This window comes from Calidris pugnax, unplaced genomic scaffold (genome assembly GCF_001431845.1).
Source record: "Calidris pugnax isolate Ruff unplaced genomic scaffold, ASM143184v1 scaffold18, whole genome shotgun sequence".
NCBI lineage: Eukaryota > Metazoa > Chordata > Aves > Charadriiformes > Scolopacidae > Calidris > Calidris pugnax.
In genome coordinates, this window is record NW_015090812.1 from 9,659,391 (window position 1) to 9,686,794 (window position 27,404).

A 27,404-nucleotide genomic window follows, 5' to 3' on the forward strand; every position below is an offset into this window, starting at 1 on the left:
GCTGCTGCTTTTTTTTTAACCCTTTGAGATTCCCAGGAATGATTTGTCACCGGGGTTATTAGCATTTCTCCCTTGATATCGACAGCTTGTCTTTCCTCCTTCTAACCAGTGAGTGATTTCTTCACACGCTCGCCAAATATAGCCAAATCACCATGGTAAACGTATCGACAGAATCATATTAACAGCTGCTGAGCATTTACAGGGCCGTAAGTTATACAAAAAAAGAAGGAAGGAAAACACACATGGAAATAAACCAACTCTGATCAGCAGTGACAAGCATTTATTTAGGAGTCACCCGATGGAAATATTTTTTGTGCTTTAATTGCTAATTATAGGCTCCGACAGAAAGGTGGCTTTGGACAAAATTATCTCTTTAAACTGGAGCATTAAGCCAGCGTGGAGCACATCCTACCTGGATGTATCTTAGGGAAGAATGATTTATTTTTAATGTGCTGCCCTCGTTTAAATCAACCCCAAAGTTTGCAAGCCAAAGTTACATCTCTTCTGATTCACCAGGCAAGGACCTTTTCAGTTTAAAGTCTAGGTGAGAGCTGAAAACACACCTAAGTGAAGGAAAGGAGGCTTTTTCAAAGTCCATTTGCTGGGATGCCTGAGCCCCGGTCCTCCTCCCCCAGCTGGACACTGCTGGTCTGGGTTTCGCTGCCCTTGGCTCACCAGCTACTTCTAAAGAAGTACTTCTCTGAGTGAGGGTCACAACCTACCAAGAGTCACAAAAAGGGCCCAAAGGGGCCATCAGATCCTGGGCAACAGCCACCAGCATCCTGGCACCCACCACTCACAGCCGCCCGGAGCCCTGGGCAGAGAGTGGGAAGACACCGATGCAACTGATGACCATCCATCCACCACCATCCCAGGCTGGGCTCCTGCCTGGGGCAGAGCATGGCTGTGCAAGTCAATCACCACCCCTCAACCCTACAGAAAAGAGCCGACGCTAACTCAGAGGGCTGCTGCAAGTCAGGGAAGCCATGGAGAGATGGCACAAGACAGGCTTACATCAGCCACAGGGTTGTGTCACCCCTGAGCCCTGGCACAACACCTGGGCACGAGCTCTCCTCAGCCTCTTCTGCACCTGCAACCACACCATAACCTGTGCCAGGCCACTGGGAGAAGACAGCCTTTCTTCTCCTGCTCGCCTTTCTCAGTGTGTTCAGGACACTCGTCATCCCTACCCCATTTGGTGGGTACGGTTTTATTAGGGACTCACAACAGATACGTGTAGGACTCCAAGTAATTCCTTTGAGCCACCAAATTCACAACCAGGATTGTTCCTGAAAACGGTGTCAGGTTGTGACGCGATCCCCCTCCATCCTAGTCCTTCCATCCCTGCTCCTGTTTCCTACAGACACTCCCACCGCCTCTGAGGCTCCAGCGCCTTACACTGATGTCCTGAGCAAGCTGTGGGTATGAAGTCCTTTCCATTTTCCCTGCAGGTTGCTGTTCCTGGTTTTCTCTGCACTGTTAATATCTTTAAGGTATAAAGGCAGTGTCTCGTGGGACAGAGGAGCAGTTTGTTTCTCATCCCCGTGTCATGAACAGTGAGACAGTCACTGGTGACAACAAGGAGCACTGCGAATTCATTTAACATAAATCAGCCTGGTTTCGTACCCCTACAGCATCTTAGGCTGATGCTCTCTCCTGACTGGTGAATGAGGGGAAGTGGGTAAATAGAAGGGGAAGATCACACAAGGTACAACTCAGAAGTGCTAGGGTTTTTTAACCCTTTGAGATTCTCAGGAATTCATCAGGAGGCAAAGCATTTCACTTCAAACAGCTGATGAGAAACCAGCACCTCCACACCACCCTGTACAGGATGGAGGACCAGCACTGCTCCAGGGGAGCCACCCACCTCCCCTGGGGGCTTGTAAAAATAAAACTAGCTTTCTCTACAAGTTCAAACATCTTAGGAGGGCTGTTTGTGTTGAGGAAAGAGCAGAGACTTGCCGGGAACTCACTCTCAATAAACTTGGATGTAGAAAAAGAAGGCTGCTGTAGCCAAGCCCTCAAACAGCAGGACATGGACTTGGGACCACAAGGGAGAGAGGACAAGGAGATGGAACCTTTCTGCTGCATGGGGATATTCATAGTTGGTACCTCAGGCATTTCACCTGAGGTGATGTTACAGTCCCTTCATGATCAGCAATGACAATCTGGATCATGGTTGTGCTGCTGACTGCAAAGGCCTGGGCTGCCCGAGCCACATGAGGAGGACAGGGCTGGGACCCTCCTGGCCGAGCAGCACCCTCAGCTGCAGCACAGCTCGGGAAGCAGGACTCTTCTTGCACCAACCACCCCCATGCAAAGCATCTGCATCCAGCACGAAACATGACTGAGCCCGAGACAACGAACTTCAGCCAACAACCACAACCCAGCCTGCATCCACAGCCATGGGACAAGCATCAAACTCACACTGGCATCACTTTTAAATGCACAATTTGGGCATTTAGACCCCTCGTTGCAAGAGTTTAATTCTAATAGCTGCTAATTCAGTATTTATGAGGACTGGTCTGCTACTCTAGTATTTAGGAAGCAGCCCTGAAGGACAGCACTTTGAGTTTTCTCTTTGCTTCCTGGAGTTAACAGACTTCTTTAAAGCTAACCGTTAGAGTAATGGGTTGGTTTTCTAACCACACTTGGACAAGCCCTCAGGGAGTTGAATTTCATGAGAGCTGTACCTCAACTGTGCAGCTTCCTCCTGTCAAAGACAGAAATGGGCTGGGCTGGGGTCTGGGCACTATTAACGTGCAGAGAAACTCGCTGAGACCCTGTCGTGGTTTAACCCCAGCCAGCAACTAGGACCAGGCAGCCACTCGCTCACTCCCGCCGTGGTGGGATGGGGAAGAGAATCAGAGGAGTAAAAGTGAGAAAACTGATGGGTTGAGATAGAGGCAGTTTAATAGGTAAAGCAAAAGCCCAGCAGGCAAGCAAAGCAACTAAAGGAATTCATTCACTGCTTCCCATCAGCAGGTGGGTGTTCAGCCATCTCCAGGAGAGCAGGGCTCCGTCAGGCACAACAGTTACTTGGGAAGACAAATGCCATAACTCCAAACATCCCCCCTTCCTTCTTCTTCCCCCAGCTTTACACGCTGAGCATGACGTCACACGGTACGAAATATCCCCTTTGCCAGCTGGGATCAGCTGTCCTGACTCTGTCTCCTCCCAATTCTTTGAGGACCTCCAGCCTACTCACTGGCAGGGCGGTGTGAGGAGCAGAGAAGGCCTTGACTGCTTAGCAATATCCAAAAAACATCACTGCACTAGCAACACCACTCTCATCCTGAATCCAAAACACAGCCCCACACCAGCTGCCAGCAGGAAAGTTACCTCCATCCCAGCTGAAACCATGACAAGACCCCAAAGCTGGGTGTGGCTACTCATCCTCTTCTCTCTCCAGCAGCACCCCCTAACCTTGTTAGAAGTCCAGAGGAGACATTCCTGCAATTAGCTGCTTCCCAGAATCTCCTCATGCCAACTTGGAAAAGGGAAGGGTGTACTGGGAGGCTCAGGTACGACCTGCTAGCTGGCAAAGCAAGGACGGCAAGATGGGAGAAGGAATGGGCACCACCTGAGACACAGAGAGAAGTCGTCGTCCCCAGGAGAAGTGTTTATTCCAATCTCAGCTACTTTCCGCTGGCATTTTTCAAGCCAAATTGGGGGCTTGAATCAAAGTAACTCTTCCTGCCTCGGCTGCTCACATTTCTGCTTGCCCTCTCTTGGAAAAACACAGACAGCACAACAAACTGAAGGCACACAAAAAGTTAGCACAAAGCACTTTCTTTAAAAATTAGATTAAAAAGGTGCTTTAGTTCTCCATTTCTTTCCTCCAACCACCTTCCCCATTCAGCTCTTTACCCTCACATGTGCCCTTTCCTTCCCCAAACTCCTTCGTTCAATAACAACAGAAAAAAAAGCCAACAAAAAGAAAAGCACCCACAGGAAAATACGTGTTGTGCTACTCCATCTGTCCTTAATTTCTCCTCCAGCTTTGCCTCTCCACGGCCCTCTGTTAAAGCAGCCCAGACAGTGGGGCTGCAGAAGGGTCACCCCAACCCTGCACACCAGGGTCAAGGTATTTGAAAGGCTGAATTCAGCTCTCAGTGAATTCCACTATAAGAACTCTCCGGAGAGACTCCCCCAGCATCTCTCTGGCTTTCTCCTGCGGAAACTCTGGCCTTTCTGTTTTCTGCACCAAGGCTTCCTCCTCCTCCTCCTCCTCCTCCTTTCAAGCTGTTGAGTCCGTAGGTCCGCAGAGCTGGGGAGGGGCAGGGTAGGTCAGGAGGAGCACGAGTGAGACAAAAAGCTAATTAAGCAACATCCAGGCCTTGCCTTGAGAGACCCGGAATGCTGGGAAGCACCCGAGGAGCGGCGGCTGCACCCGGTGCCAGTGACACCACTGTAACCACATCTTTCCCCCGCTCCCGGGGATGCCCGTGCGAGGAGCAAAGCTGCTGACGATGCTGCAGCTCTTGGCAAGCCAGAGAGGAGAGGACCCCTGCCCTCCTCCTCCACCCCAGCCTCCTGCCCAGCTTGGTAAAATAAAATCCTTAAGGCAGGGGCTGCGAAAGAGAGAGGAGCCCTCTCCGTCCCCCAGGCTGTTAAGCCTCTTAGAAGTTAGAATGGGGAGAAAGACAGACAGACAGACTGTGCCAAGCAGCTTTGGAAGTCCCCAAGAAGAGTTGAGGTGGTGACTGGGAATGCCTGCTCTGGGGAGAAAGGGTCCACAGCAAAGACACTCCCAGCCTCCAGCAGTGACAGTGCCACCCTCCTGCCACTCACTGGGGCAAATGCAAGTGCCGTGGGGACCTGGACTAGCAGGAGATATGATGGAGGAACAAGGCCTCCAAGTGTCACCACTCTCAATCCCTCCAGTTTGACCCCAGCACTGTCAAGCTTTGGGCCCTCAGTTCCCAGACAGGAGCTTTCTGGACCCAGGAAAGAATTTCACAGTCCTGCTTTTATTCAGTCCTCTTTCTAAATGACATCTCAGGCACCGTCAGCACTCTCAGACCTCTGCCCCGGTACTTCAGCAAGTTTCTCTTTCACTCTCTTAAATCAATGGGTGGGCTGGAGGCGCAGAGCTATGATCACTGCCTCTGGAGAGCCACATCCCTCCTGCCCTGACACCGTGGGTTCACAAGGCTACAAGCTCCCTGTCACCTCATCCACACCTCTCTCTGATGTGTTGAGGTGTCCAGAGACAGGCTGCCCTGCAGCCCCAAGGAGCCAAGGATCTCCTCCAGCCCTAGATGTGAGCTCCTGCACCCGCTGGCAGCAGGACCCATGGGGTATGAAGGACTCACACCAGGTTGGAGCTGGATTTCCCTCTGTACTGGGGAAGCTCCTTTGCATCACCCATCTGTGTCACCTCCAGCATCACCCAGCTTCCAGGAAAGAAAATACCTGTTCATCTATCCCCAAAACGTCACAGCTTTGCATTCAGGCAGCTGGACCTACCCCGAGGAGGACAAAGGGACATGAAGCCATTTAAAAGGAGAGAAAAAGGGAGAAACTGAGCCACCCTGAACCAGCACATAAATATCTCCTTCGTGAACCAGCCTGCTAACAGCACCCTCAGCAGCCAAAAGATGACTGTGAACCACCAAGGAGCCCTTCCTCCTCCCAGCAGAGCAGGGAGGAGATGCCTGGCACCCCAACAGCCACGACTCATCTGTGAGGTGTGAGGGTGCTACCAGGAGCAGGAAAAAGAGAAGAAATGCTACCACCAGAAGAAATCTACACAAACTTCCAGAAGGAGCAACCTCTGGTAACCAAGCCAGGCTCCTGCCCTGGCCCCTGCTTGTCTGGGACCGCAGAAGTTGCCCACGGGACTTCTCCAAACCTCTGTACACCAGCCCAGGGAAATGTGGTACCCAGAAGCGCAAGCCGAGGATGCAAGAGGCAGAAGTTTGCTAAAGATACACAGGATAAAAGCTGTTCAGGCAAGCTGTGCCAACAGTCTCATTCTTCATGTAAGAGAGCTCCCTCTAGGTTAAACACTCGGGTATTTCAGGAGCCGTTGCTCATTTTGGAGTCCACGCTCTACCCTGATGCCTGTATCTCCAGAGAGGTGTCTGTCAGTCAGGAACCCCAGGAAACACAGAGTTTGCTTTCTGCCTGTAACCCAGCCTTCCTGCCACAAGCACCGAGTGATGGCAGCTCCCGGCGTTACTTGCACACGCATGTGTAATGCACACGCCCTCGTGTGCTGTCCTAAACCACAGGTCCTCGGTATTTCACCCATCAGAGCAACTCTGATACATTCATTCAGCTGGAGCCACACCAGGGAAAGCACTGACTCGCAATTTCTCCAGCCTCAAACCCAGTCTTTACCCAGCTTTGAAACACGGATGAATTATTCCACAAACTGATGAGCGGGGGAGTTCAGCAGAGGCTTTCAGATTCACAGAACTAGAAAAATCAGATGGAAAAGACTTAATGCCAGAAAATGCAGGACCGTTCCCTGCAGTGGGATCCCAGGAGCTTTGTGCAAACTAGGTTTAAACCTTGAAGTCTTTAATACAACTTCCTGTTTTATTTGTATTTTACCGAGACTGGTATTTACTAATAAATATGCAGCTGGCTGTATACAGAACAGCAGGTAGCTCCCATTTACAGCTGTATATAACTGACTGCAATATTCAACACCCTTACTCTGCTATGCAGTATAATACTCACAATAAAACACATCCCGTATTTGCAACTGTGTCCATGCTACTATTCTGGTACGTGACACACATTAAGAAACAAATTCAGAACGTAGAAAAGAATTTACCATTTACACAAAAAAAAGATGCGTTGGGATTTTCAATAAGTTCTAGCATAATACAGTATCGTTTTTATATCTTGTCTGCTCCCGTGGTCTCGCTGATTTAATACATCTTTTCTCTCTATAACCATAAACCTATAGGTTGTATATAGATTTTTTTTAAACATAATATACGGTACCAGTGTGTATTTATAAAACTTTACCATAGAAATGTAAGAATTGTCGGAATGACTCAGTCCAAAGGCCATCCAGGCCAATATCCTGTCTCCAACAGCTTTTCCCATTAATATGGATTAGACAGACAATACAGTTTACTACAACCTCGTTTATAACCACGTTAGTGATAATAATACTGCCTTGTGTATAACTGCTTATGGAGCACAGTGGACGGGGAAACAGCATCATCCGCACAGGGAGGGAAACTGAGGGAGGGGAGATGGAGATTTTATATATATATAAAACTTCTATATATATAAATATATATAACTTGATGGAGATTACATATGTGTATACATAACGAGGAGCCGTCAAGAGCTCTGGATAGCACCACCACCCGCTCCAGCCCTTGCATCCCACCACACAGCCCTGCCAGGCACCAAGAGATGGGCCAGAAGCCTGGGAGATGCTGCCCTGGGAAGAGTTAATGGTGGAGGTCTCAGGGTTGAGCGCTGCAGGTGTCTGCTTTTAATTCTCTGCTGCTCTTCTCCCCAACAGCCCAAGGATTTCCACCCTCCCTCCTTCTCCTTTACAAATGAGTGTTTAGCATAAGAAGAGAGGCGAGAGGAGCCAGGGCAGCAGGGAGATCTCCTACAGCCCTTTCTAGGCAACCTGAGCAGGCGGGAAAAGGCAGCTGGCTGGAGCCCAGCGAGAGAGTGGGGACCATGGGACGAGTCTTTTCACATCTGGTTAAGTACTGCTAAACCCTCCGACGAGCTGCCTAATTATTACAACACTTCTGCCGAAAAATTAACGTGCTTGGCCGGCTGCACTGTGGCAGAAAGGGTAGGAAAGCAGCTGTCAGGATGCAGGCAGCGATGGGAGCACCAAGTAAAGAGGTTTGCGGCACAAGAGCACAAGAAGAGAAGGGCAGGGAAGCTCTGCCTGCGGGGATCCTGCTGAGAAAACTGTCTCCTGCCTGCTTTTTTTGCTGCACGGCTCCCCCAGGAGAGGACAGTGCCAACAGAGTTGTTACTCCAGCGAGGGCAGCCCTCGAAAAGAGCTCAACAGAGATGCCCTGCCCACCAAAATCAACACAACGACCAGCATCCCAAAAAATACATGATTATCCTGAGGGCCAGGAACAGGACCTGGGGCGCTGGGCTCCCCTCTGTCCAGCCTCTGCTCACCTCTCCTGGCTGAGAGATTCATTCATTTCAGTGAATTCCCCAAAATCCAAGCGTTGTACCTTATTTCTGTACATCTCTATAGGACCTATAAGTACGGTGCCACTATGGGAGCATTATTCAAATGTGCATCTTCCTGCCAAAACCTGCTTAAAAAGGGCTGCAGGAAGGACACCACGAGTATTGCTTCCCCAGGGAGGCTGTCTCCATACCAGGTTATCACAAGTGTGCTGGTGGGTAAAGCCTCTTTCCGCTCCAGCTGCAGTGGGATTAATCTCTCTCCCTAGACAAAAAGGTGGGCTTATTTCCCAAGAGGTGTCCAAGTACACCCCGAGAGCTCAGCAAAAGCAGCAGCCCGCTGGGTGCCTTTTACCCGCGGACATTTGATGAAATTAATGACACAAAAGTAAGTATAAAGGCTAAGACAAATAGAACTGGCAACAACTTGAACCTTTGGCCTGTCCTTTGAAAGTCTCTGGCAAGTCTCAAATCTTCTTGATCTGCTCACTAAAGGGATGACTGTCCCACAATTATTTTCCAAGCATTTGTTGGCAAGTTGTAGGAGGAAAAAGGCATTTCACTGAAGCTGTTAGTACAAAAGCTCAGCTCCAGCCAGGGCCCTGGACTCCACTTCAAATTATAATATTTTAAGTACCTGAAAATAAATATTTTGTCAGCTGCTGAGAATTAAGAAGTAGCTTCGACCTTTCAGAGAGGGGAACCCTGCGGAGAGCGGCGAGCCTCAGAGAGTTAGTTGCAAAACAAGCTTTGCCCAAGCCATTCAACCTGTCTAGCACACACACAGCCTCCCCTGCCCTGCTCCCGGCTCCCTGCGAGCTGCCCGCAGCCTTCGGGGGCACAATGGGCTCCCCTGCACCCACCAGCTCCCTCCCGGCTGGGATTTGTGCTAACAAAAGACACTGGAGCAGCACTCTACTATAAACTGGATGCTACGAATGAAATGAGCATCCCCGAGACAGCAACAGTGGTGTGTCAGGGCTTCCAGCTCGGAGATGCCAGCTCACTCCCGCGTTGCTCATCCCTGATGTTGATTCATTCCGTACCATGCCACGTCCAAGGAATTTTATCCACAAGGACTAAAAATCCTTACTTTTTGTTTTTAACATTAACTCTGACTGTGACCAAGCACCTGGATGGATGTGCCCATCTCCTCTCAGACCTCTGAGCTACCATGAACACTGTTTGTGCCCCAGCTATGGCAAAAGGAACCCACAAAAAGCAGAAGACCTCTGGGTTTCCAGCAGAGCTCAAAGAGTTAAATCCCTCTCCCTTCCCCCCCAATCTTTCTGCCTTTGGCCTTTAGATCAGCCCTGGTTGCCAATGAGGACTCATCGAAACACCACGAGGCTGGGCCTGTCAGGAAGGAAACCAGCGCGTCCAGAGTTTTGTTGTTCTAAAGACTTTTTTTTTTTAATTTTATTTTACTGCTCAGGAAGGAAGCCAGAGCCTGCGCTTCGACTCCAAGAATGTCGATTACTCATCCTTCCCTGCATTATTTCTTTTATCTCTCACTTTTATCTACCTTACTCCAAATTTTTCCCCCTGTTTTGTTTTTTTTTTTTCCCTCTACGGTTCCTAGCCACTGTTTTCAGCTGTTCATCCAAGTTTCACACACAAAAAAAAATTGGCAACTGTTTCTTCGGAATAAAACCCAATAATAACTGTTACTTAACAAGCCTCCATCCCTCGCCCCCCACCACAGCCTTTTAAATTCTGGTGTAACCATCCGGGTACCATGGTTATAACCACTGCCCTCGGACCTGAGCTCCCCTGAAATGTGACCACCACCACCCTCAGCACATAGCTGTGCTATGAGAGATGGGTGAAAGATGGGTGATGAGAATTGACTCTGCTCGCCCAAGGTCATTAGAGTCCACAGCACAAGCACAACCTACGCTCAGGGCTTTGCCCAGGCAGCCCTTCCCTCTTCCTGCTCTACGTGGCGGCGAGGAGGAGAAGGAGGCACCTTCGGCTCTGCCAATAAATGTGCCCTTCATCTTCAATACCCCCACACAAGTCAGGCTAGAAATGGGCAACAAAAGTGAAATAATCGGTATGTGACGAGTTCATGACACATTTCCTTAGCTGTAAAAAACGTGGGTCCTGGATCACCCAAACGCCAGTGAAGCCACCTGAGTACATAGCAGAGGGACTATCAGCAAGTGGTGTCTAACTGCCTTCTCCTCCCAGGGTCTGCAAAATCCATCACACCACCCGGGGATTTCCTTTTCTTCTTTGCCCAGGTGCTGCTAACAACCCAGACACAACTGGCAACATCTGGGAGAACACAGAGCCAGATGTTTCTCATTGACATCGTAACCTTCCCCAGCCTTGCCAGGGTGTGCCCGCTCACCAGGATGGGAGATGCACGTGCTCAAGGGCAGACTTGGGTCCTTGCAGTGTTTCTGAAGAGATGACCAAAGGTGAAGTTGTATTTTTTTTAGTTTAAGGTGCCATAAAACCTGATCCAGGCCACACCATACACAGTTTCCCCAGGCTACAACACCCACAGCATCTGAGCTACACGCAAGCGAGGCCCATTCGAGTTCTCTCTGCCCAGCTCTGTCTTGCTCGAGCACAATCCTCCCCTGTTTCCACAGTTAACGTGTTGTTTTCATTTAAAGAGGGAAAATAATGAGACGGTGGGAACATTACTTCTGGCTAATGGAGACAGAGATCTGCAAACTTTCACGGCTTACTTTTTCCAGTATATCCCAGTCCTAATCCAAATACCATCATACTTATTTCAGTCCCGGTCCCAACACGTGACTGGACACGACACATTGGCCAAATTAAGACAGAAATAACTTGTAGCACTTTTCTGCTTCACACTCTCTCATAGACCTCTTGCTGATATTTAATTTCTGGTCTGCAGACTCCCGGCTTCCCCCACTACTGAATCTCCAGGCGCCTTCAGCACAGCTTCCCTGAACACATTGGCCCCGAGTCCCGAGCGAAGGGGGGCTGCCGGTGGCCGTGACTCTCCTGCAACCAGAACAACTCTTTGAGAGCAACACTTTTGTGCGTGAACCCAAGCAGGCAGAAAGGATGGAGCAGCAGAGACGGTAGCAACCAGGCGCCAGGAGCAGAGACGGCAGAAGCAACGCCAGGAGCAACGCCAGGAGACCTGCACGGGGCTGTGCACCGAGCAAAGGGCAAAACCCAGGGTGAAGAAGCAGGGTTATAAGAGTTTAGCCACTCGTTCTCCCCTCCTCCTGTCTAAGGAGGTGTCATGCATCACACCTCCTGATGCATGAGTCCATTCAGGCTGGCAACTTTTTGATTGTGACCATTAAGTTCCTCTGCTCATGCTCTGCCTAGGGTTACCCAGGTCACTGATTGCTCCTTCATCTCCCCAGTAGAAAAAAAGGCCAGTGGTCAAACTGCCTTCCTGGGGAGGCTGAAGACAAGGAGCTCATGAGGGAGAAGCTCTCACGCTGGCTAAGGACTTTGTGGAGGCTCACCTCCAACCTACAGCGCTGGTAACGGGAAGTGAAACCGTTTTGCAAGGAGGAGAATAAACAAGAGAAGGAAGCGAGCTCCTGCAGCCCCCTTCAACGGTGCTGCAGCATTTCACATGGATCCCTCTGACCTGCCCTGATACCCAGCACCTGAGGTGGCACCTTCCACCCATCCACAGCCACCAGGACCTCACAGGATCATCCACACCGCAAACAGCGACCAGGAGAGAAGGTTCCCTCCAGCCTGCACGGGCCAAAGGTTGGTCTGGGTGCAGGGTGGCTCTGCTATAGCGTGGCCAGGCCACCTTGATAAGGCTTTGGCTCACCCAGCCCGAGGTGCAGCACCCAGGGTGCCGTTCGCCCCCACGAGCCCTCCTCCCCCCTCGCTCACAAATACCCTCCCACCGCCTCCGGCACAGCGAGAGTCTCCTCCCAAAGAGGACTGGGAGAGAACTAACTCCTAAAGATATCTTCAACATCGGAAGCAAGGTTGGAGGAGAAGGCTGAGCTGTGATCTGGTACCAGCTCTTCTCCCATCCCGGCACAACTGCCCAAGCTGTCTCTCTGCCATGAGGGATTATCACCCTGCGCCTCCTTATAGTGAGGGGTGCCACAGGACAGACAGTTTCCCATACTGAATGGTCTTGTGAGTCACTTCTTAAAGTGCAGCATCAAAATCAGATGAAAAGATTGAGTCATTTTTAATTAAAAAAAACCAAAACAAACCTTAATTTGAAACGAAGCATGAAAAATCCCATTGGAAAGAGATGGGTCCATCAGGGCAGTTCCCTGAGTTTCACTTGTTGCCCTGTTTACAACACCTACTGCATTTGGTGAGGCTGTGCCCCCGGCAGCACACTGCTCCCCTGCCGACTGATGCTTTCTGTTCTAGTTTTCATACCCAAGCTCCACCTTCCTTCCAAGGAACAAGCCCGAGCTCGGGAAACCGGGAAACCAGCCCCTGCCAGCGACCTGGCATCTGCCCCTGGAGGCGTCCCACCGCCCTCACCCTGCTCGGGGCCGCGGCATCGCCCGTCGGCAAAGCCCTGGCAAGGCTGCAGGAGCACACCAGCAACAGGCTCAGGCATCAAAGCTCCCCTGTCTTTCCAAATTAAAAACCTGACGTTGTTACTCCAGTGAGAACCAGTTCCTAAGAATCTGTGCTGCTGAGGGAAAGCAAGGACACCGTTTCCAGCTCTTCCTTTTAGGGGTTTCCAGAGACACTTAGTGCCTTCCTTTTCCCACTGCAGGACAGCCCCGGTATTATTCACAAGAAAAAGTACAAAGCACATTCTTGCTCTGCAGTTCGGTGAGAAAGCAGATCTCAGCCTCAAGCTACCAAAAAAGGAAGGTTTTAAAACAATACGGATTAGAAACAATATGTCCCACGTGAGGAAAAATATGCTGGAAGTGCCCCACACCTGAACTGAAGGAGCAGTTTCACTGTCACCAGGACTCCCTCCCCACGTTATCTGCATTTAAGACAATAAATCTCTCTTTGCCCAGCTCCTTCCCAACATTGCTTCCCCCCTTCTTCTGTTGCTCTGGGTACTGCTGCAATTCAAAACACCAGCAAATGGTCGAAGGAGAGGAGAATGTGATGGCTAAAGAGAAACGCTCGGCTTATCACAACCACCATCCACGTTTTAAAAAGACAAGACAAAGAAGAAGAGGACAGGCACAGACTATACCAAAATCCACAGTCCTGCTTCAGTCAGAGCCTTCGTTGACTTGAGAGCTAGGTCCCAGAGAAGGACTGTCAGTCTGGCCAACAAATAACCCTAGCAGCAACAGGAAAACACTTCAGCACTAAGATGTAACGAAAACTGAATTCAGGGCAATGAATTTGCCCTGAATAACCATAACCTGCCTGTTTATATACACGGGGATCACTCAGGCCAGCAGAGCCAAGCAGGCAAACAGCGAGGTTGCTTGAAAGGGGAGAATGACACAGATTACATGCTTAGATCTACAAAAAACCCACATGTGCCCTTTTTCAGAGGATGCTGTATAGGAATCTGATCGCACATTAAATTTCCCAAATTATCTCCATTATTGCTGAAGAATTTCAATGCTTTGCATCGCTGAAAAATGTCCCCAAATCTGCTATTCCATCCTGAAGAAGAGAGGTGAAAAATTCATCGGCCATCAAGCAAACTGACATGATCGAAGACCACCAGTGACATGAACCAGGGGATAAAAATTGTCACAATTTGCCTTCAATGGCTGCTTTTCTTGGAATATGGTATTAAAAGAAAACAACTTTGCCCCTGCTATGAATTTGCATTAGAAATCCATAATAAAAATAAAGCTTAATATTATACAAATGGGTACAGCTCTCTATAGTGCTCCTGATGCAGATTAAGGTTAGGCAGATTTCAGATGACAGTTATTTACCTCAGTCTAACACCATGTATGCACAAATGGAATTTATTTTATAGCTGCAGATATTAGCCAGAAAAGGAGATGAGAGGAAATCTTACAGTCTCATGTAAAATATAATTACGTCTGTTTTCTGCTCCTTGGAAGGCAAACAAAGAGGGAAAAATGAATCTGCTGCTAGCATTTAATGGGACTGGTCTAAACGCTATCAAACAAATAACAACCAGCAACAATTCACAAACACCTTCACTTTTATTTTTTCCATAGAGGAATTCCAGAAACTAAGACCTCATTGCCTCGAACACTTTCCCTCCTACAGAGCAGGATTAGGCCCACGCCTGAGCATGGCTTTTTCCTTCGAGACCTTCAAATTATCAAAGAAAGAGAAAAAAAAAAATAATCAGGGAGGCAGTAATGCTTATTCTCTCCCTCCTGAAATGTACGCCCGTTCCCCCCCACTTCTCCCAATTCCTTACGCAATCGCCACCGATCAACCAGGAAACTGTTGCTAACTCTCGAATTTTGCAAGTTAGCAAGTAAAATAATAAAACAATGTTTTAACTGTCAGAGATCCTGGCTTGCAAAGTGCACTTTGGTCATTTCCTTTAATAACTGTAGTTTAGCGGTAATGATTTATAATAGTTCATAATATTCTACTAACTGTACTATATTAATAATACTAATACTTTGCCCTTGCCTAGTGTCTTCTGTCAGAAGATATCAAAGCGGCACACGCTGCTGGGAGGGAGGTAGGGCTGTATTCCCAGTGGGGACTGGGAAATTGCCACCCCGAGCCGTGCCCAGGGTCGGGATTCCCGGTCCCCAGCCCAGCGCCACAGCCACCGCCTTCCCTTCCCTTCTCCTGCCGCGGTGCTGTGACAGCGGGCCAGCCTGATGGATGGGGACGAAGATTTAATGGGATTAAAGCCTTCTCGAAAAGCAGGGCTCATCCAGTGGGGTTTTTTTTTGGGGGGGGGGGTGCGTGGTTTTGATGGGAAACACCCAGTGAGATGGGGAAGAGGGGGGTTATACCCTGAGAATGTGCAATGAATATACTTACACCAGCATTCAGACACGTGGGGCAAAAGAGGGATAAATATTTGCTGTGCCTGTGCCCGTCCCTCCAGGGGGAGACGGATAAATAGGACATTTAGGTGCTGCTCGGTGGTTAGGAGCCCCGACACCAAACTCCTGGGGAGTCCAAAGGGGAAGGGAAAGGGCACGAGGCACCGCTGGCACGGCTGAGGCGCCATGAAAAGCTGGCCGGATGGCAGCGGCTGCGCGGGGAAACATTTTGGAGGAGAAAACAGCCCCAGCCCTCCCCCTCAAACGATCAATTAAAAGCCATCCTTCTGCCGAGAAGCCGGGCAAGGACAGCAAATGAGGGCTGCGAGGAGACCAGCCGCCCGGCCGGGCTCTGCATTACAATTGATGGGAAGGGGAGGCCGGAGGGGCGGCCCCATCCCTCCTCTCACCATGGTGATTAGGTATTCCGAGTGCGCCAGATAGCCCCAAATAACAGAAAGAGAAATATAAACTGGAGACCAGCAGATCCAAGGCAGGCCAGATGGCCCCGCAGCCGGCAGGGGCTGCTCCCATCCAGCCCTTCCCCACTTTAACTGTTCAAACATTTCTTTATCCCGACAAGACAATTAAGCCGAGCAGCATGGAAAGGAGCCTCGGCAACAGTTTGCCGCGGGAGCGGGAAGGTTGTTGCCAGAAAAGCAGAAAAAGAGGCGGTTGCTGCACGCTCCAAGTCCTCCAGGCCGTGCTCCTCTCTCCAGGAGAACGGCGCGTTTTGGGTGGTGAGACAGGGATGGACGCGTGGCCCCGGTCTCTGCTACTGCCCATCTGCCTGCCCACCCCTCCAGAAAAATCCACTGTTGCTCCTTCCCTCCTCCGACACCACACAGGGCACTGCACGACGGAAAAGCAAGCGTTCCACTCCATTTATTTCATTATTTCGTAAGCAATGTTAAGCTTGCAATTTCCCATGGTCACGGCTGATTATTATTAGCAACAAAGCATCACTTCACGTTAGACCCCAAATTTTACCGGCCTCGGAAGTGGCACATCCCAGCAGGAAGAGTGGTGAGCGTGAGGATGGATGTGTCCACGTGTGCATTCCCTCCTCCAACCCATTGTTCTGCCACAGAATGTAAGAAGATAAACCTTCTTCCCCCCAGCACACATACGCATGTACACACACAGCTCTCTACATAGGTCCCAGCCCGTAAAGCCCAACACACATGTCTGAGCAAGTGGGTAACTGTAAAGACAGTTCTCAGTCTGATTTCCAAAGCACTATGTTATTCAGGAATTCAAGCTGTGGTCATCATAGCCCTGATGCCCATGACCTGAAGTGCAATTTGCATTTGATCAATAAGGAACCAGTTGTTTCAAAAGGAAAACCAACTCCATGCTAGAGATGTTCTTTCAAACCCTGAAGTGGAACAAAGAGCTCACTAACACGGCGCACAACCTCTCTTGCAGGGGAGAAACTGGTTGCAGGACAAACTGACTGTGTCCAGATAACCAAGGTTAACCAAGATGATAAAAAATAATAAACAAAATAACATTAGTAATAAAACCACCCCCACTTCACCCACCAGTCCCAAGAGATGAGCGAGGGCTGCAGCCTGCTCACCAGCTCCATCGCTTGCCCCCATCACCAGGAGTTGGGTGAGAGCCACCAGCAGTTGCAGGGAAACAGAGGCTAGGAGATCTGAAGGCCAGGATGTAGAAGGTCACCTTGACACACCAGGCTGTGCTCCATGAGAAGTCACAGACAACACATGATGAAGACCAAGCAGCAACAGGAAACTGTCTTCTGTGGTCCCAGGGAGGCTGGGGGCACAAGCAGCCTCACAGGGATGGCAGAGGTGTCCACTCTGACAAGGTCCAGCTCTTTGCCAAGCAATCCCAGCTTCGGCATGGACCTCGACCTGTCACTTTGTGGGCAAGCGATGCCACGGTGACCGGGTACAGAAGGCCACTGGGACAGATTTTATTAGAAGCAAAGAACAAAACCAGGGATTTTTATTTTTTTTTTTATGATTTTAAAACAGGGCTATAGATCTCTTTTGCAGAAAGGAACATGCCATTTATTTCCACTCCTTCTAGGAATCTCAACTATTGTATGCTTATTAAAGGAAACCCATAAAATATGTCTCCCGGTGTCTTTAACACATGCTTTACAAGAAGCCCCTAAACTCTAACAAATGGCATTATTTTTCTCAGTAAGCGTCTAAGAAAACGGCCCCATCCAGTACACGTTACGTCTGCTTCTCCCTGGAAAGGCTCCACTTTTCCACGTGCTCCCCGTACGCTCCATCGCTCCGGATGTCCTGAGAACCTGCGTTTTACAGCAAGAGACGACTTGCCCAAACGCAGATGTCTCAGCCCAATTTGCTGAGTAACAGGGAGAGCAATCCCACCCGGATGCGCCCCCCAGGAGATGCTCTCCCTTCCCGGGATGCACAGCGTGGGTACCGCTGGCAGGCAACACCCTGCTGGTAAAAGTCAGGAAACCTTCACCCAAAAGACTACTCTGCCTCACAAATACATATCTTGCAGGGCCAGGTGATAATCTGGGTTACTCTAACACATATCCCGAATAATTTTACTGAATTCTGCAAATTTCCTTCACTGGTGAAAAGAGGGTGAGACTTTGCTCCCATGATGCAGAGGACTAAATAGAGCGGCTTCCAAACACTCCTTGAGATGAAAATGCCTGACTTTGGATTCTTGTTTTGCTGCAAAGTATCTCAAGCGTAAATCAATTTTTCAGGAAAATTAAAACTCAGTACATCGAATTCCTTTTTCATTAAAAAAAAACCAAACCAAAACCGAGGGCTGCAGCCTGCTCACCAGCTCCATCGCTTGCCCCCATCACCAGGAGTTGGGTGAGAGCCACCAGCAGTTGCAGGGAAACAGAGGCTAGGAGATCTGAAGGCCAGGATGTAGAAGGTCACCTTGACACACCAGGCTGTGCTCCATGAGAAGTCACAGACAACACATGATGAAGACCAAGCAGCAACAGGAAACTGTCTTCTGTGGTCCCAGGGAGGCTGGGGGCACAAGCAGCCTCACAGGGATGGCAGAGGTGTCCACTCTGACAAGGTCCAGCTCTTTGCCAAGCAATCCCAGCTTCGGCATGGACCTCGACCTGTCACTTTGTGGGCAAGCGATGCCACGGTGACCGGGTACAGAAGGCCACTGGGACAGATTTTATTAGAAGCAAAGAACAAAACCAGGGATTTTTATTTTTTTTTTTATGATTTTAAAACAGGGCTATAGATCTCTTTTGCAGAAAGGAACATGCCATTTATTTCCACTCCTTCTAGGAATCTCAACTATTGTATGCTTATTAAAGGAAACCCATAAAATATGTCTCCCGGTGTCTTTAACACATGCTTTACAAGAAGCCCCTAAACTCTAACAAATGGCATTATTTTTCTCAGTAAGCGTCTAAGAAAACGGCCCCATCCAGTACACGTTACGTCTGCTTCTCCCTGGAAAGGCTCCACTTTTCCACGTGCTCCCCGTACGCTCCATCGCTCCGGATGTCCTGAGAACCTGCGTTTTACAGCAAGAGACGACTTGCCCAAACGCAGATGTCTCAGCCCAATTTGCTGAGTAACAGGGAGAGCAATCCCACCCGGATGCGCCCCCCAGGAGATGCTCTCCCTTCCCGGGATGCACAGCGTGGGTACCGCTGGCAGGCAACACCCTGCTGGTAAAAGTCAGGAAACCTTCACCCAAAAGACTACTCTGCCTCACAAATACATATCTTGCAGGGCCAGGTGATAATCTGGGTTACTCTAACACATATCCCGAATAATTTTACTGAATTCTGCAAATTTCCTTCACTGGTGAAAAGAGGGTGAGACTTTGCTCCCATGATGCAGAGGACTAAATAGAGCGGCTTCCAAACACTCCTTGAGATGAAAATGCCTGACTTTGGATTCTTGTTTTGCTGCAAAGTATCTCAAGCGTAAATCAATTTTTCAGGAAAATTAAAACTCAGTACATCGAATTCCTTTTTCATTAAAAAAAAACCAAACCAAAACCAAACAACAAACAAGTTTCTTAGAAAATCACCATTTAAGCTATGAGGTAAAACAAACGTTCAAATGAGCTATTCAAAAAAGGTTCTTGTGCAGTGGTACAGAAGAATATGCAGTGCACTCACAGCAATTCACCTTCCATGTAACACAAACCCTTTCAGGAATCTGAAAAATACAGCTAGAGGACTGAGCTCTGCAAATCTGAAAAGCACCCGTTAGACACAGAAAGGTGCTGCTGCTCTAAGAAAATCTTGCAGTTTTTGCTTGCTGTTGTAGAAAAGCCGTGTTACGTGTTTGCTTAGAATCTACAGCCACCTACCTGCAACAGATTCTCCGTCAGGAGCACAAGTAGGCAGTTTTAAGAAGGGCTATATTTAACAATTACACAAGGGAACCCCAAAACTTCTCAGGCGCCAATAATAAGAGACAATCACAACCCCCTCCCCACAGGAGGCATTCATATAGAAACTCCAAATATATGTATGCAAATGTCAATGCAGAACAGGACCGCGATTATATCTGCAAACTGTGATCTCTCCAATTCCTCCTTGCGGAAGTTTTTCTTTTCTAATGGTCAACATCAAAGACCATTAGGATCCTCTAAAAAGCTCCTGCGCTTGCTCTCTCGGCCTCCAGCAAACACGCCCATGCGTGTGTGTGCACACACCAAATAAACTCGCCGTGCTAATGGGGCGAAGTTTCCATGGCGCAGTATCTATATGTGATGGGAATATGATACAGAGCCAACAGACATATTTAGTGTGCGCTGTCCTGGTAGTTACAGAAGAATTTTAATGTCGATGCGATATCAGGGACGTGGCGTTTGCTGGGCTCAACCCTGCAGCCAAGCGTCTCAGAGAAACTTAACAATACGGGCAAGAAAAACAATAGGAAAAAACACCTTCCACTTCTGCCCAAGTTTTCCAAGCTGCCTGCAAAGTTTTTATTCTGCTTCCTTTCCCCAGCACATCCCCTGATGCAGCGCTGACGGGCACCGGGTGTCCCCCCGCCTGCCTCTGGCACCCCCCGTCTGCTCCCGGGAAGGAGGGGACCCTCCAGGCTCAGCACCGGCTGTTGGCAAAGGCAAAGGCACGGCAGCGGACGGGGATGTGTCTGTCCGTCCGCAGCTGCGCTCCGTGTGGTCTAATTCATTAAACAGATTTACTTCTTTAAATGGGGTATCTGACAGGATTTTGCTAGCGAGATCCATCGCAGCTGATGCGCTCTAAATTCATTTAGCCGGCGGACTCCGCTCCTCCACCGCTATCTCCCCGAGTACTCTTTGGAGCGAGCTTCATTTCCCCAGCCAGGTTATTGATAAGGGGAAGAGCATCGACAAAGATGTCTCTAAGCCTTGCCATCTCACCTGCCTGACCCCCCACACACACACCCCCTCCCCGGATAATTATATTGCCAGCTTACACACATCCACATCCATACGTGTTCCCACCTACAGCCGCTTCCCTTATGGACCCAAAAGGAGGGCGAGGAGATGCTGAACAATGAAAGGAGCTTACGGCACAAAAAGTGGCACGGTCGGGGGTGGATGAGAAGGAGAGGGGGGAGACAGATAAGAGATCACATTCGTAGCGCAAGGAATACGTGGCTTCTGCCTTCGGTGGGAATCGTCCTACCCTCGCAACCGCCGACATAAAAGACACACTTGCAGCATATTTCAAAACCAAAGAGTGATGGATTTACAAGGCAGGTTGATTTTATGATGACTTTTATTGAAAAGGTACGCTGGGTTTAGGCAGATGCCTTTTAGCGCCAGTAAGTTAGCACAGTGCCTAATTCAAGGAGACAGCCTGAGGAAGCAGCACCGACAGGGGAGAGAGAGCCGCAATGTCTCTATTACTCTCCTCGGCATCATAAAGAGGAGAAGAAAAATCACGTCTGAAAGGGAGAGGAAGGAGCGGGGCAGCAGGTTTTCCTTGCAAAAAAAATAAAATAAAATACAGTAATAATCACAACAACAACAGTAATAAAATTGTTTTCTAGGAAGAAAATGCAACAGAACAAAGGAGCCCACGTGAAGAGCAAACCCCTCGCTCCTTGGTCTGCACATCTGGGTTTACAGGAAAACTCTAATCATAAGTTAGCGCTCTGCTTCGGGGTACCAGGCTCTGCCACCCCCAGACCACTCCCCATCACGGGCCACCTCCCTGCTCAGCAGGGCTGGAAGCCTGCCCTTCCCGGAGAACAGCTCTGTCCCTCGGTCTAGGCGACACACTGCGAGGGACAAGGAGATGGGGGAGCAGGGGGTTACAGCCATGAACATGCCGACTGGTTTCCTTCAGCCCAACCACCGACCTGCAAAAGGGCACATCGCAACAGGCGCCAAAGGAGGGAAGCACTCAGGGACAGGACATGGTGCAACAGCTTATTGAATCGCAAGGAGGGATTCGGGTTTACGTCTCGAAGAAGGGAACTCGGTGGACAGAAATATTCTGAAGTTAACCACAGGAAAAGACACTTTTGTCCTAACCTGAGGCACAAATCCTGAAGGTGATGCTCTAAGAAAGGTGTGCATGAAGAAAAGGTCAGAAAGAAATACCCGAAGAAGCAGGGGGTACATGCCTGCTGAAAGCTCTGGGAAAGTTTCTGGCTACATGCTCCAGCTGAATCCCTGTTCACACACACAGAATCCCTGTTTGCACACGTATGTACCAGCATCTATAGCCTCGCACTGGGGCACGGACACCTTTCTGCATGGTTGACCTTGTCTCTCCAGCTGCGTGCTGGAAGACAAGTTTCCTTCAAGAGCATCTCACCTTAAAATCTGTCAATGTCCACTTAGAAGAGACAAGGCACTACTGCATGGCTGAGCTTGGCAGGCAGGAAAGGCTGGTTTTCCTCTGCCCTCAGCGAGAACCACAGCACTGCGGGACATTCACCTGTTGAGTGTCTCAACCAGGCGCAACTGAAGAGGAACCAACAAGTCAACGGAGGTACTTACATCTGTCACTTCGGTCTTCGGGACTGGATGAGGTCTCCCGGTCGGAAATGAGGCCAGAAACGGCAAAGATCTTCTTCCCCGTATCATCAACTTTGAGGGAGCCGGGGGAGCTGGAGGGGAGCTGTGTGCCAAACTCGTACTCCTTCCCATCGGCGTCCGAGAAGCGCAGATGGGGTGAGTCAGTGTCATGGCAGTTCTTCAGGCGCTTGGCCGGCGTAAAGGCTGACTGGTAGCTCTCCCGGTCTTCGGTAGAGGCAAAGGGGCGGAAAGCCCCCACGCCGCTGTGGTTCAACATACTGATCGGGGTGCAGTCCAGGTTGGGGGGCGCAAACTGGGGGTGGAGGTGAAGCAAGGATGGAGGAAAGTCACGGTTCGCAAACGCTCCCGGCACCCCGCCTTGCCGGTGATACATGGAGGCAAAAGTGTATGAGCCATTGGTAAAGGGAATATGCACGTCCTTATCTGCTGACACAGGGACCCCAAAAGGCCTCGGCTGCTGGCAGGGAATGGAAGCGTCACGGCTGGCTTCGGCGGTGGAGGCAAGAACCATCAGCGCCGGGGAGGCCAGGGGGTTGGGGAGGTAGGGTGAGTTCTCCATCTTGAACGCGGCCCGGTGTAAGTCCATCGGAGTCTCTTTCCTCAGCAGGATCACAAGCGGAACGATCTTCCCTGGACGGAAAGCAAAGCGATGCCTGGGAATGGAGCGGGGGAAATTACTGGAGCATCATCACCCTCCGAAAGCTGCAAGGAAACAGAAAAGAAAAGAAAAAGCACAAGCGGTTAGATTTCTGCGCTCACCTCCCCGGGACGCTCCAGCAGCAGGGTGGCCACATGTGCTACAACCCACCGGCCGGAGACGCACCACTGTTCTCATTCAAGAAAATCAATAGACAACTTCACACACTGGTGGAATCAGCTCTGGCCCTCCAGGTTAAAGGGTATCATCCAGCGCAGATGAATGAAAGGCAAACCAAATGTAATAACATGCAGATTTAATAACCCACTAATAAACAAGGTTCAGTCTAAAATTAAGATAGTAACTCCAAATCATAATTGGAATTTTATATGGTACAAGAGGCATGTACATATAATTGCAGTAAACTTAAGAAAGCCCACACGTACACACACACTGCTATTTGCTTGGGGGGGTGGGGGGCGTGGAACTGACATAAAATTATCTATTGTACATAGTTACCCAAATAAACCAGTCTACGTGGTTATACCATACACGATGCCTAAGACATACAAAACAGACACGTATTTTCTCTCACTCTCACAGTATATAAGGGTAGGTAAGTACTCTCACACACAATACTTGTTACCATCATATATATATTCACACACTGCTGGAATGTGACTGTGCACGGGTGCGTGTGTGCACCACAAACCCCCACGCGTGCACACAGGGTCCCTGCTAGCCACAGGAGAAGAGACTTCCCCAGTAAAACGCCTGGCGTCTCTGACAATATTTAAAATCATAATGGGTGCTTCTGCCATCTGATCTCTGCAAGCGTCTGCCTTTCGGGTCGGGGACAAGAGAGAATGGATCAGTAATTTTAGTTCCTAATGCACTCACTCTTAAGTAGATTTGTAAACTGCCCTGGATGTGCCATTAACATTTAGAGGAAAATGTTAACCAAATTTCTGCCTCGCATCTCGCCGAGCCTCCCAGGTTGGCTGCAGCCACCCAGCCAGCCACAACCCCCTCCCAGGCTGAAAGAAGGGAAAACGCTCCTTTTCTCTATCTCCCCCGGTTCGCTCCGGCTTTTTGTGTTGTTATTTTCTCCCCCCAATCAATCTCGTGTCTTTTCTTTTAAGCTTCCGCCGCCTGCCATTCAGGCCCCACAGCCCAGCTTAAAATACAAGGACTATAACTTTGAAACAATATACTAGCCGCCGGAGCTCAAAGGGCCAGAAAAATCATATAATAATAAAAAGCTGTTACAAATTGTGCCTCTTAAATCCAGAGGGTCAAACATCTCAAATAAAACTTAGTGAAAGAGTGTCTCCCTAATGGAGTGCCTTTTGTACTCCATGAATGAGGGAGCCTAGGTTAACAAAGTGTATGAAATCCAGTCTGTGGCTTTAATGCAGTTCAGTGATAACATTTCCTCTCTCCCATCCTGTACCCAGCCGCTCCGCTGACTGTTATTAATTGTGAAGATGAGTGGACATCATCTCTCCGCTTCCTCATTTGGCACCCGTCCTTACAGACATCATTGCTAAATTACCAGATTATGTATCTCGCATTAACGGAGTCGCTCTCTTCCAAATTTTAAATAACTTGCCCGTCGAGTTCTCGCCACGGCGAGCGAGGGGCAGAGGGAGAGAGGGGGATGCCAAGGGCATCCTGGTCAGCACTGCACTCCTGGGCACGCTCGCTCCTCCGCTGCCCGCCAGGCTGGTGGAAAGCTGGAGGGTAGGAAACTGCAGCCACTGGCAAATCTGGAGTTGCTGGGGGCTTACGCAACCGTGTAAATATATATCTATATATGTACACACACATATGATTGTGTATCTAAAGAGATGCATGCAAACAAGCCACCATTCTCAGAAATAAACAATCGTTAACATGGAAGCGAAACTGAGCAATCATGGGAAAACACTGATTTCCAGGGGCCGGGGCGGGGGGGGTGTGTGTGGAAAAAGCAACCACCTCTGCCTCCTTTTCTATTTTTACTTGTGCTCCCACCCCATTACGTTAAATGTATTTCATAAATTAGTAATCTGGCCACAACACTTGACACTCCTGTAGGATACTGTGAATCACTGTGGCCCTTTATTCGTTTGCAAACTTCATTACGCTGGGAATAAATCAACACATTACAATATCTGGGCCAGCCAAATTTAATTTTTTTTCAGCTCCCACTTCCTTTTTCGTTCTCCCTTGCTCCCTTCTCGCCCAGCACCTCCCCACCCCCAGCAACAGGGACCGATTAGACTGCAGCGGACCAGTCATTATGAAAATCTATCGTTAATACACTCCCAATGTCAAAATGTCATAGGTTTAAATACAGAACCCAAAAATAAGAAAACTAACTGACCTTCTTAATTAAAAAAATATGGATTGCAGGGTAATCAGCTGGAGGGAACATTTGGGTGCCGGGAAGGCAGTGGGCACAGGCAGAGTGAGGAACTGCTACTTTTCTGCCTCTATGCTGATTTTTTTTAATTTAGCACCTCGCGCAAATCCAGATTAAAATAACTCCAGCTATTGATCCGAGCAGTGGAATTGACATTAATTTTAGTTCACTTCTCACTTTGCAAAGGGATCAATAGGAAGTAATAACAGCTGACATCCCCGCTGAAAGGAGGAGAAAAGACGGGCTAGAGACAGAAATCGAAAAGCAACCAAATAAATCAGCAGCTACTTTTCCACGGCATCAGACAAACTCCAAACAGATTGCAAAAAGTCTTTGTTGAATTAACTAAACAAGGAGTAGAAGGAGGGGGGGTGGAGATCAATCTAGGAAGCTACATAAACTGTCTACCAAGTATGAAGGTTAGACGGACAGACTGAAAACAAACTCTCATTTTTTTCTTAATTTCTTTTTTTTCCATGGCTCCCCATATGCAGAGTTATCGGTTTTTAGAGCCACTCTGTGTAGAAGGTGTATACAAATTACCTGCATAATCATGTACGTTACTAATAGCAAGGCTACACACGCCACAGCCAAGACAAATTGAATCAACAGCCTTTAGCTCTGAACCATAAAAAAAAAAAAAAAATCTCTCACCCAGGAACAAGTTGTAATCAGTTATCTCTGGCTCAGTTTTGGTTCCTCTCCTTACGGAGGTTGTAGCCCCGTGCTGAATTAGTTAAGAGAAAAGTCTGATAGAAGTAGGAGAAGCCATGACAGAGCTGGATTGAGCTGGCATCACAAACACCCAGCAAGTGGAGAAAACAGCAGTGGCCACTGGTTATGAGGGTAAAACCCACTCCCTAATCAGCCTGCAGAGAAACACGCACGTCTGCAAGCACATGCACACCCCAAACGCAGCCACCAGATTCCTAAAATGTTCCTCGGAGTTCCTATTACTAAATCACCTCTCTGCTATCGATTAAAATAAATAAAGCACACCACGCTGGTTTCTACAACAGGTTGCATTTTTGTGGTCTCTCAACCATTTCCAAATGCCAGAGATTAAAATAATGGGGCAAATTAACATTTTTCTCCCTGCAGAAACAAAGTTTTCTGGGGGAAAAAAAAAAATTAATTAACAAGCTAGGGGGGGAAAAAAAGATTAAAACAATCGGAAATCCAGGAAAATTGATGATACATGTAAATTAGGAAAGACCCAGAAAAAAATCACAATATCCATTTACATTAAAAAGTTTTTTCCCCATAAATGTCAAGTAGGAATTTAGAAATATGCTCTGCACAGAAAAGCCAAAGATTATAAAACAAAATAATGCCAGCTGTTTGGGGATTTAAGTGCTCAAATGGATTATATATTTGAACCAAACTGGATTTCCTTATAATAAATAAAACAAATGCAAGCTCGAAAGCCAACAAAGGAGAGCTCTCATCACTGGATTAAGATACAAAGGAAAAACAGTTAATTTTTTTCTTTTTTTTTTTTTTTCCAACGCGTGAAATATGCCAACTGCAGCCGCACACCCGGGCAGCTGCTGTGAAAGCCGGTTTAAGGGGAGAGGGGGACAAAAAAAAAAATAAATTAAAAAAAAAAAAGAAAGAAAGAAGAAAGCGGGGAGCGGAGGAACCGGCGGCGGGAACGGACGGAGCCGCCAGCGCCGGCCCCGGCCCCGGGCGGCTCCGGCAGGGAGGGCAGCCCGGCCTCTGCCCCCTCGCCCCGCTTTTGTTTTGCAGCAAACTTCTTCCCAAAATGAAATAAATAAAATAATGATAATAATAAAAAATTTTAAAAATCAATTATTTTTTTTTTAAGGATAAAAGGGGGTAAAAAAAAAAAAAAAGTGAATGATATTTTGCTAGATACAATCAAACTTGTCCAGGATGCTGTTTGAACAGCAGCCAAAACCAACTGCTTCAGAAGTACAAGAGGCTCTGCCCTAGGCAATTGTAAGTTAACCTACCCTGTACTTTATTAGATTGTTTAATTTGTGATTGATTTTAGGATGTGGCTAAAATAAATCTCCCATAAAATGATAATTATTCTCAGGTGCTAAGATTAAGGGGGGAAGCGCGGCTCCGCCGGGAGAGCCCCGGTACCGGGCACCGGCCACCTCCGGCAGCGGGATGGCAACCGGGCTGGCAACCCGCCGGCCGCCCCCTTTACCACCCGCTCCAGATTTTTCTCTCCCGCCCCCCGGGTTGTTAAATTAACCCAAATAAAACGCAATCAGGAGGGGGAGAGCCCCGGGCTGGATGGAACCTACCGACGCCGCCGAGCCCCCCCCCT

General features: G+C 48.8%; 1 protein-coding gene across 1 annotated transcript in view; it reads right to left on the reverse strand.

The window, feature by feature from the left end:
• The window catches only part of RNF220 (ring finger protein 220), a 245,300-nt gene that overhangs the window by 206,745 nt on the left and 11,151 nt on the right, over positions 1-27,404 (reverse strand). The window contains exon 2 of the mRNA XM_014938949.1: positions 22,020-22,760. Coding sequence (XP_014794435.1) covers positions 22,020-22,644 — 625 coding nt within the window. The 5' untranslated portion in view covers positions 22,645-22,760. The remainder of the gene's footprint in view (positions 1-22,019; positions 22,761-27,404) is intronic.